This window comes from Urtica dioica, chromosome 2, assembly GCF_054948205.1.
Source record: "Urtica dioica subsp. dioica isolate 48M chromosome 2, U.dioica_male_clone48M_v1_H2, whole genome shotgun sequence".
Classification (NCBI taxonomy): domain Eukaryota; kingdom Viridiplantae; phylum Streptophyta; class Magnoliopsida; order Rosales; family Urticaceae; genus Urtica; species Urtica dioica.
The window spans coordinates 36,385,558-36,397,203 of NC_142757.1; the positions used below are offsets into that span (position 1 = coordinate 36,385,558).

At 48.6% G+C, this 11,646-nt stretch overlaps 1 protein-coding gene across 1 annotated transcript; it reads left to right on the plus strand.

Moving 5' to 3' along the window:
• The first annotated feature begins 7,462 nt into the window (after window positions 1-7,462).
• On the plus strand, window positions 7,463-10,883 carry LOC149404560 (uncharacterized). Its single transcript, XM_089607585.1, has 3 exons — window positions 7,463-7,694; window positions 7,772-8,467; window positions 10,018-10,883. Exons 1-3 carry the CDS (start codon window positions 7,463-7,465, stop codon window positions 10,881-10,883), a joined length of 1,794 nt encoding a protein of 597 aa, XP_089463711.1.
• Window positions 10,884-11,646: the final 763 nt, after the last annotated feature.

Genomic DNA, 11,646 nt, shown 5'->3' on the forward strand with positions numbered 1-11,646 from the left:
GGGGAAACAGAAGGGTTGCCTCTGTTTACCTCTACGACGCTCAACATTAGTAGGGTTGAGGTGAAATGTAGAGGGTTTGAGTGTTTAGAGGCCAAAGATGAATGAAACGAGTGAGTTATGAATTCGACAGCGTTTCGGGGCTCAAAATTGGATTACCTTTGGGAGAGGGCGGACCTCTCTATTTATAGGCGACCAAGGGGTGTTTGGGGAACCCCTTGGCCGAGTGAACCTTTTTGGGTCGGCCATTGGCCGGCTGAACATATGGAGTTGACTCAGCCATTGGCCGAGTGAAGGACCTGGCCGGCTGAAGGTTTCACTCGGCCATTGGCCGAGTGAAGGGCCTGGCCGACTGAAGGTTTCACTCGGCCATTGGCCGAGTGAAGGGCCTGGCCGGCTGAAGGTTTCACTCGGCCATTGGCCGAGTGAACTGCCTGGCCGGCTGAAGGTTTCACTCGGCCATTGGCCGAGTGAAGGGGTTGAACCTTCGACCGGCCATTGGCCGGCCGAACCCTTGGGTCGGCCACTGGCTGGCCGAGCATTGGGCCGACCACTGGCCGGTTGGGCCTTGGGCCGGCCATTGGTTTGGGTGGGCCAATGGCCGAGGCGGGGTTTCACCGTCCCAGGCCTCATGCCGGCCGCGTGGGTCGAAGCGACGCTTTTGTCCTCGTCAGCCCGAGACGGGCCGATAACATTAGCCCCCCGAGTTTCCGGTCGAGCGTGGGTCGAGTGGAAACTCAGTATTTGCGCTGACGTGCGGCGTGGGATGAACGTTCTCGGGTTTATGAGCGCGCCGTAAAAGGGCTTTTAATGCATCGCGAGGGACGGGTATCGTGCGTCGCGAGGGACGACTTTGGTTTTACGTGTCTTATGTTCTCGATACGTTATCGTAGTGATTCGCACGGTTTTGTTGATGCGCGTCTTATTTTCTCGATTGGCCGACGAGGGCGTAATCGATTTGCGTGGCTCGGCGATGCTTGGCTTGTTTTCTCGACTTACCAACGAAGGCGTAATCGATTTGCACGGCTTTATTGTGCGTGGCTTATTTTCTCGACCTACCAATGAAGGCGTGATCGATTTGCACAGCTTTATTGTGCGTGGCTTATTTTCTCGACCTACCAATGAAGGCGTGATCGATTAGCACGGCTTTATTGTGTGTGGCTTATTTTCTCGACCCACCAATGAAGGCGTGATCGATTAGCACGGCTTTATTGTGTGGGCTTATTTTCTCGACCTACCAGTGAAGGTGTGATCGATTCGCACGACTTGATTGTGCGCGGCTTATTTTCTCGACCTACCAGTGAAGGCGTGGTCGATTCGCACGACTTGATTGTGCGCGGCTTATTTTCTCGACCTACCAGTGAAGGCGTGATCAATTTGCATGGCTTGGGCCTCGGTGGGCCTTGGCGTCACATTTGTGTGACCGGGTTTTCTGTGGACGCTGGCTAGACCAGTTACGTCCGGCGGGCGCAGGCCTTTGAAACCCATTTGTGACTCGCTGCCCATTGGCGCACGAGCTGGGCGGTGAGCGTGGTGCCACATTTGTGTGACCAGGTTTTCCGTGGACGCTGGCTAGACCAGTTACGTCCGGCGGGCGCAGGCCTTTGAAACTCATTTGTGACTCGTTGCCCATTGGCGCACGAGCTGGGCAGCGAGCGTGGTGCCACATTATGAGCGTGGCACCCTTGGGTGCGCTTGTCATGTGATAGGCGGGGTTAGGTGCAGACTTGATTCCCCAGCGAGTGTGGCACCTTAGTGCGCTGGTCGCATTTTCGGGTTGAGTCTCTTGGGTCGAGTCTTGTGCCCTTGTGAGTGCGGCGCCACGGCGCGCGTGTCACGTTTGGGACTCAATTGGCCCATTCTTTCTCTCACGAGAGCGTCGTGGAGCAAATTTTAGTGCGCCGTTAGGGGCGACTTGAGCACGTTGTTAGGGACGATTTTTGCTGTTTGTGGGAGAGCATTTAGATTTATCATTGAGTCTTGGTAGTCTACCGTTGACTGGTGACTCAGGAAGCCATGGATTTTCAACACGAGGACTTTGAAGTCGACTCGTGGGTTTTGGGACTCAACTTGAGGAGTAGACTCGACTTGAGGAGTTACACGTAAGGTCGACTCGAGGGCTAGTCATGTGTAGAGTTGGTACGAAGACTTACCAGTCGGCTCGTGGACTCGAAATTCAGCTCGAGGAGTGATGTAGAGTCGGCACGAGGAGTAGTTAGTCGACTCGTGGACTCGGTACTCAACTCGAGGAGTGAACTCAACTCGAGGAGTCATGTAGAGTCGGCACGATGAGTAGTTAGTCGACTCGATATTTTGCTCGAGGAGTGAACTCAACTCGAGGAGTTATGTAGAGTCGGCACGAGGAGCAGTTAGTCGACTCGTGGACTCGGTATTCGGCTCGAGGGGTGAACTCTACTCGAGGAGTGAACTCAACTCGAGGAGTTATGTAGAGTCGGCACGAGGAGCAGTTAGTTGACTCGTGGACTCAGTACTCAACTCGAGGAGTGAACTCAACTCGAGGAGTCATGTAGAGTCGGCACGAGGAGTAGTTAGTCGACTCGTGGACTCGGGACTCAACTCGAGGAGTGAACTGAACTCGAGGATTGAACTCAACTCGAGGAGTCATGTAGAGTCGGCACGAGGAGTAGTTAGTCGACTCGTGGACTCGGTACTCGACTCGAGGAGTGAACTCAACTCGAGGAGTCATGTAGAGTTGGCACGAGGACTTATTGGTCGACTCGTGGACTCGAGACTCGACTCGAGGAGTGAACTCAACTCGAGGAATTACGTGTAGAGTCGGCACGAGGACTTATTGGTCGACTCGTGGACTCGAGACTCGACTCGAGGAGTGAACTCAACTCGAGGAGTTACGCGTAGAGTCGGCACGAGGACTTGTCAGCCAGCTCGTGGACTCGGGACTCGACTCGAGGAGGGAACTCAACTCGAGGAGTTACGCGTAGAGTCGGCACGAGGACTTGTCAGCCAGCTCGTGGACTCGGGACTCGAGTCGAGGAGTGAACTCAACTCGAAGAGTTATGTGTAGATTGTCTCTCTTTGGGACCTCCGGCCTAACCATAGGCCCCTCGAGACTTTGTTATACTTTTATTTTATTTTTTTGTTTTTGAGTTGTTTTGATTGAGTATTGCTTCCCATCAGCCCCCCGAGTTTCTTGCGTACTCGTAGAGGAGACTAGAAATTATGATGCAACATGATAAAGGTTTTGATGCAAAATGTAATCTGATTACCACGTCAAGATAGTCAAAATTTACATTCCTAGGCCATTGGCCTTATTTGAAATTCGAAATTGTCTTAAAAATCGGAAATAAAACGACAACAATCATTCATGAAGAAAACGGGAGCGGGCTTCTATCGGTAGTACCATCTTCCGCAGCTTGATTATCCCCGAGCTAGAAGATGATGCTCACCATCTTTCCCTTTCCTTTCCCGTCCACGCCCTGGATGTAGCACATTCTTGCCATTGATTGGTCTCCCAACATTATGACAATCCCATTCTCGGTCGGGAATTTCATCATCAGGTGGTAGGTGGACGTTATGGCCTTCAACCGATTGAGGGTCGGGCGGCCGATGATGATATTGTATGCTGAGGGCTGGTCCACGACCAGGAACGACACGATATGGGTTACCTCGATTCCACTCGGTGTCTCGAAGGTGACCGAGAGGTCGATGGTGCCCTCCGTCATGACCCTCTCCCCGGAGAAACCGAAGAGTGGGGTCGAGATCGGGGTCGGTCTCATCCCGGATAGTTTCATCCTGTCCAACGCCGATTTGAAGATTATGTCGGCGGAGCTGCCGTTGTCGATTAAGATCCTCCGGATGAGATTGTTGGCGACCGGGGCTGAGACGACTATCGCGTCGTTGTGTGGATGGAGCACACGCGCCGCCTCTTGGCCGGTGAAGAACATAGATTTGAATGGGGCCGGAGGAGGAGCCTCGTAAGTGTGGTTGATGTAGTGCGCTATCTTCCCATGGGAAACTTCTCGCACGTACTTCTTCCTTTGCGTGCTCAAGTCTCCGAACTCCGGGTCATCCATGATCGAGCCCACGGCGTGTAGTTGTGAGTTCTCTGGTTCTCGGTTCGCCGCTTGGTCCGTAACGGTTACCGTCGTTGGACCTTTCTTTTCTTGCCGCGGGCATCCTCCATTTGCCGCGGCTTTCCCGATGGTTCTAAGGACGTACTCTTTCAACTTCCCATCCTGAATGAGGGCTTCGATCTGGCGCTTGAGTTGGTAACACTCGGACGTCAGGTGCCCATGGTCTTGGTGGTATTCACAGAATTTGCTTCTGTCCCGCTTCGCGGGATCCTTTGTGAGTGGAGCGGGGCTTCCTAGCTCGTCGCGGTGCAAAGCTAGGATCCGCTCTCGCGAAGTGTTCAGTGGGGTAAACGCCGAAAACTTTCGGAAGCTATCGACGTGTAGGGGTCTAGGCCCAGGGAGGGAGTGATCGTTAGGGGCATGGCCCCCCCTGTTCCTCCTCTTTCGAGGGTCGGGACGATCTTCGTCTTGATTGTCGCGGCGGCGACCGCTTTGCTCATCCGACTTTCGCCCATCTCGGCCGTCGAGGTAGTCCTCGATTCCCATGTGGGTGTGGGCTCTCGACATTAGCTCCGCCATGTTCCGCGGGACTTTCCCAACAATAGATTTGAGGAAGTCGCTCGTGCGAGCTCCCTCGGTGATCGCCGTGATGGCGTCCTTGTCGTCGAACCCTTCGACCTTGTGAGATTCCTCGGTGAAGCGAGCAAGGTATTGTCTCAAAGTTTCGTCTCTCCCCTGTCGGATAGACAGGAGGTAGGTCTTCGACTTCTTTTGCGCCACGAGAGTGGCGAAACGAGCAAGGAAGGCCTCTCGCAGGGCCCGGAAGGACGAGATGCTTCCCGGTCTCAGACTCCGGAACCATTCAAACCCTGTCCCTGTACGGGTCAGGCTGAAGGCTTGCAGAGGTTGGAATCTGACTGTCCTTGCATCGTCATCCACGTCTCGTAGTATTGGATATGGAAGTTCGGGTCCGTCCGTCCATCGTAGGGAGGAATGGATGGCAGTTTGTTCCCCACGCAAGGTTGCACGAGGATTTGAGCGGCGAAGGGAGAGTATGACTCCTCGATCCCTCCATACGGCCTTTGCCTCCTTGATTCCCTCATTTCGATGATTTGGTTTTAGAGGCTTTGAATCATCGTTACCATGTCGAGCCCGTTAGTTGGGCTGACCGCCGGGACCGTGGGAGTCGCCTGTTGGCGCTCGTTGGACGCTTAGTCCCCGGCGTTGGCCTGAGGTTGGCCGAGAGTCGTGGCGGGGAGTGTGTCCCTCCGAGAGTTGAGCCTTTGGCGGAGATCCTCCCCTCGGGAGTTTCTGCGCCGTTAGGCGCTCTCTAAGATCCACGCTCCGCGCTTGGCAGGGCGAGGCCGCTCCTGGTCGGACTGTCCGGCGGGCGCTCCGGCTATCGGCCCCATCGTCCCACAAGGTCGCTCTCTCCCCGGCGAGGAGCCGTGTCTGGCCACCTCTTGAAACCGAAGGGGCGAGTCCTCGGGAGTGTGGCCGCGCCTGCTGCCGCGCCAGGTGCGACGGTCCAGCCAAGTCGCCGTTCGTCCTCTCGGACCGTGATGGGGCGAGGCTTGGCGTCGCCTCGTCGGTTCTTGACTCCCCCACATAGTCGGGGTCGGAGTCGCCTCGGGCGGACCTATCCTCGACGTCGTAGCCGAGGAGGTCGGCGATGAGTGTGCCGTTGACGCCGGGACGGTCTAGGAGCTCGGCGAGCCTTCGAGCCGTGTCCTCTCAGAGCACGGCCTCGGGGTCATTTGCCGAGTCTCGGGGCTGGCTTTCGTTGTCACGAGGTTGCCCACCTAGACGGTGCGTGAGGCTTCGAAGGCCGTACCTCGAGCTCGTCGCTCGAGTTCCTGCGGAGGCGGCGGGAACTTGACTCATCTCTCTCGAGTCGTAGATGTCGTGAGAAAGAGGAAATGGAAGGGAGAGCGTCGCCAAGGTTGGGAGATCCCCTCCTTCTAGCGCCTAAATGTTGTCGCTCATTTTCGGACAACTATTTAGGAGCCCCAAGCGGTTAGACCCAAGCCCGGACCAAGTGGTCTCGCTTCGCCTCGAGCGTGTCGGACTTGGTATCTCAAGTCATCCCTTAGCTGTAGATGAAGTTCACCTCGTCTCAGTACCTGAAAAGCAGTAGAGAATACGTGAACTACAAAGGGGAAACAGAGGGGTTGCCTCTGTTTACCTCTCCGACGCTCAACATTAGTAGGGTTGAGGTGAAATGTAGAGGGTTGAGTGTTTAGAGGCCAAAGATGAGTGAAACGAGTGAGTTATGAATTCGACAGCGTTTCGGGGCTCAAAATTGGATTACCTTTGGGAGAGGGCGGACCTCTCTATTTATAGGCGACCAAGGGGTGTTTGGGGAACCCCTTGACCGAGTGAACCTTTTTGGGTCGGCCATTGGTCGGCTGAAAGCTTGGGCCGGCCAATGGCCGGCTGAACATATGGAGTTGACTCGGCCATTGGCCGAGTGAAGGGCCTGGCCGGCTGAAGGTTTCACTCGGCCATTGGCCGAGTGAAGGGGCTGAACCTTCGGCCGGCCATTGGCCGGCTGACCCTTGGGTCGGCCATTGGCCGGCCGAACCCTTGGGTCGGCCACTGGCTGGCCGAGCATTGGGCCGACCACTGGCCGGTTGGGCCTTGGGCCGGCCAATGGCCGAGGCGGGGTTTCACCGTCCCAGGCCTCGTGCCGGCCGCGTGGGTCGAAGCGACGTTTTTGTCCTCCTCGGCCTGAGACGGGCCGATAACAATATAGTGGTTATCCACGGATTTATTTTTACAAAATAATTTAATGAAAATTAATATTTATCAATATTCAAATAATAACTATCTATAACTAGCTAGTGGTTTTAACTTCAAATAAAAATAAGATTTAAATTGAGTAGCTTATCAATAATTATATCTAATAAAAGTAAGAAGTATTAAATTGAAAATCCTTATTGCTTGCATAAATTGAAAAAATAAACTATATACCTCTCATATACTATTACTAAGGATATTTTTTTTTTACAGATAACTGAAACGATAATTGAATTTAACACAATAATGGCTTTATAGCAAGAGATATCCACAACTAGTTAAGTCACTAAACATGACTCAATCACTAAAACAAACTTGATTATTTGTTTCCTTTTTTTGGCCTTTACTACCAAAAGATTAAAACATGACCCTGACGAACGTACGAAAAATTATTGGCATACATTATTTATTAAAAAAAATATTTTTAATCTTTTGTAATAGTGTTGAGCTTGGGAATAGTAGTGTTATAAAGTCGGGTGAGAGAGAGAAACTTGTGCAAGAACGCATTCAAATTTTCATACATAAATGACTATATATTTGACACACACACACACACACACATGTATATATATGCTAACTTAAAAAATTCCTCTGTCCCTCTCCCTCATTCATCCATGGCAACACCCTTCACCGAAACAGACTTGAGCGAGCTCATCAAAAAGATCACGGACCTGAAAGGAAAAATCGAGCCCTCTTCCAACGCCGGAGATGGGAGCAGCATATCCTCCCAGAAGCAGGACCAAAAGAGCCTGTTCAACAAGCTGCTAAACGGGCTGGGCCAGATCGAGGCCCGGCTCACGCAGCTCGGGAAATTCGAGGAGGAGTTCCAGAAGAGCGTCGATAGCCGCGTGATCGCCGTCCAGAAGCTTCTCGAGAACATCAAGAAAGCCGATGATATGGACAAGGAGCCCACCGTGGAGCAGGCAGGCGCCCCGCCGCGGCGCTCAGTAGAGGCTCGACGGTCTCGGGGGTCCGGCCGGGGGAGAAGCCACCGGAAGCGGAGGCGGCGGTGAACAAGCTCCTGGAGGCGCGGGGCAGCAAGGAGTTCGGGAACAGCGAGCTTTTCCGGGAAGTGAGAGAGGCTTATTACGAGGGGTTGAACGAGAGAGAGAAGAAGTGCGCTCTGTGCCTGTCGGTGCTGGCGGAGAAGGAGGAGGTGAAGAAGCGGATGGTGGCGTACTGGTGGGCCGCGGAAGGGCTGCTGGACGACGAGAAGAAGAAGAAGGACATCAAAGAGGCGGCGGGGGAGATTCTGGACCGGCTGGTGGAGCTGGAGCTGATCACGCCGGTGAAGAGGAAGCGGTGGCCGGAGGTGAAGAGGTATATGATGGAGCCGGTCGTCAGAGCCGCCTTGGCCAGGATCGCCGAGGAGGAACGGTTCGTGCAGTTCACCGAAGACGGGAAATTCGCGGCCTTCTTCTCCGACAGAGGCGGTGATCATGGGAAGGATGCCTGGAAGCCGGCGGAGAGCTTGGAGACTGTGTTTAACGTGGAGGAGCAGTTTCCGGATTTGAGGGTGAAGAAGCAAGCCAAGTTAAACGGCGGCCTCGAGGCTCATGAGTGGTTGTTCAAGATGAAGGCTCTCAGAGTTCTCTATCTCGGAAATTGGCGAACTTCCGGTCAGTCCCTCTTCCCCCAATATATGTATATTGGACCCATTTTTCTCTAAAATCACTTTTTAACTATAGATGTCTGAAAGTTTACTACTTTTATTCGAAGAAATGGTTCCTTCCATTAAATTATAGCTTGGGCATTCAAATAATAAAAATAGTATAGCTGAGCTTATACTTAAAAGTTAAAACACATTATATCGGTCAATAATTATTATTGTTATTATTTTTGCTTCAAGTTAGTGGGATTAGTAATTACCGAAAAATAACTTACAGAGAAATAGCTATCTTCTTTTATAATTATTAGTTAGCTATGAGCTCCGTAAATCTAAATAAGTTATAAGCTTATGTTTCTAATTATCGGCTTAGCTTTTATTTATTAATAATATTAAGTTTTGTTAATTTATGTAGTAATAAGAAGATAAATCACAGAAGGCTTTTTAACAAATAAATAAATAAACGATACAAGAAAATTATAGGGAGGAGATATTACTGATAATCCATTTCCCAATATGCTAATTTTGTTTTCTGTCTTCACAAAATTTCGTTGCAACTTTTTAAAGTTTGGCGTGGTCAGTATAAAGACAAAAAAGAATTAATTGCTGAATGGTCCTCGAGCTTTCTGTTTATTTCGTATTCATTTCTATTCTTGTTTGGTAGAGAGGAGAGAAATATGGAAGGAGGGATTGAAGAGGAGGGAAATGGAAGGAAAAGAAATGGATGGATTGTATCTTTCCCAAAACTTGATTGGTATGTTAGGAGGAAAGATTAAAATTCATCAACTTGTTGTTTGGTATAAATAATAAAAAAAAACATGACTATTTTTTATTATACTAATGACATTAATAACTCTTTTATTATATGAGATCAAATTGTGTAATTTATCCAAAAATAATTTGAACAATTTAATATATATATATATATATATTAATATTTATATATTATAAAATATGTGAGTAAAATAACTATATTGTCTACATATCAAATATATAATCAAGGTACATAAATAAAAGTATATAACATTAATTTTAAAATTATGTTTAATTTTTACTCATTTTTGTTTCACATCCAAAATAATTTAAAAAATAAATTGTGTATAAAATAATTAGATACTATGAAATTGCATCAATAAATATTATAAATGTAATTTTCATAAATAAAATGCTATGGATTTCTACAATCCTTCCAAAATGGAGAGGAAAGTTTTTTGGTGGGTCCCACGGAAACAAATTCTTCCCTCCATCTTTTTCTCTTCATACCAAACAAAGGAAATGTATAATCCATCACTCCAAATCCCTCCAACTTAATCCATCCCTCCAATAATCCCTCCTACCAAACAACTTAGTCCTCCTGAACTTTTAATCATCCCTAAACTTTAATTTACTGGAAATTTATTGTTCTATATATCTCTACTTATAGCTTAAATAATCAATTTTGTAAGCACCAATTCAGTCCCAAGGGTAGGAAACTAGAAGCTGCAAAACAAAAACTAGGGACTAAACACAGCAGAAAAAATTGGGGATCAAACTAGATGAAGATGATATATATATAAATTGCAGGCAAGCATCACATCGAAGTGGAAGGGATCGAGTTCTTGAAAGGGCTTAAAAACATGAAAAAGCTAAAGCTGCTAAGCCTTCAGGGCATATCAAGAATCAACGAGCTCACAGACTCCATAAGATGGCTCACCAATTTGGAGATCTTGGACCTCAAGTCATGCCACAACCTCGAAATTCTTCCAAAAGAAATATCATTCATGAAGAACCTGACCCACTTGGACATCTCAAACTGCTTCCTCATCGACCACATGCCCCGAGGCCTCTCGTCACTCACCAAGCTAAAAGTCCTCAAGGGCTTCGTGGTCGGAAACTACCGCTCCGGAAAGTTCTGCACTCTCGAGAGCCTCTCGTCGATGAAGTCCCTCACGAAGCTCAGCATCGTCGTGAGCCAGACGGATTTAAGGACCGTGGGCGAGATTGAAGCCCTCTCGAAGCTCACTCATCTCGAGAAGCTCACGCTCTCTTGGGGAGCGGAGTCTTCGCTATCATCGGAAGGGACAAAAAATAACAAGAACAACAACAACGGAGATGATCTTCCACAGGCGAATCTCCCCCCAAATCTGATCAAACTGGATCTTCAGTGTTACCCTCATTCGGAAGCCCCTACGTGGTTGAGACCATTGAAGCTGGCAAATCTGGAGAGGCTGTACATCCGAGGAGGGAAACTCGGAGAGAGCCACCCTGAGGCGTTGGCCGGTGAATGGTCTGAAGTCGAGACGCTGTGTTTGAAGTACTTGGCTGGGATCAAGATGAAGTGGACGGAGTTACGGAGGAATTTTCCGAAGCTGCGATATTTGGAGAAGGTTGAGTGCCCTTTGGTCACCTTGTGCCCTTGTGACGAGGATGGCGTGTGGGTCAAGGAATGAAGTGAGGAAGCTCGGAATTAATGTTCTGAATGAAATATAAATAATTTTTAAAGTACGTTTGGTGTGTTAATAAGTGAGTTTGGATTCTTTGGTTCTTTTATGGTGAAGTTACTACAGAAATTTTTGTTGGCCATATCATCATTTAAAGTTGTTTTCTTCCTAAATAATGATATGAAAATTCTGAATGCTCAGGTGATCAGTTAAAGACGCATAATTAATACAAAGAGTCCCGTATTATTAGAAGGGGTCGCATGATGAGGTGAGGCTAAGTGTTATAAAAGTTATCCAATGATTTAATAATAATCTACAAAATGCTCTCAAGTTCTCGTCACCCACGCTCTGACTCGTCACTTCAAAATCCTAGTCCAAACGTGCTCTTGATCACGCCGCAGTCTTAATCAAACTCCTAGTCACCATCGAGCTCCCCGTCGTTATATGAAGTGAATTATAGTTTTTGAAAGCAAGCTTAAACTTTTTGAAAGACCTGGATAAACTGATCCATGAACATGAAACGCCAAAGTAAAGAAAAAAAAAATCTAAAAATGAAGGACAAAATAAGAAAGTTTAAGGTTTTGTTTGGTAGTTAACTCAAACTGTTTTTTGTTTTCTGTTTTCTAATTTTTGTAGTTGTACTGAAAAATTATTTTGCAGTTGTTTTCAAAAAGCTGTTTGGTATAGTTTTCATTTTTGTTTTTGAGAAATTGAAAAAACTAGAAAAACTGTTTGGTACAGTTTTCATTTTCTTTTTGAAAAAATGAAAATT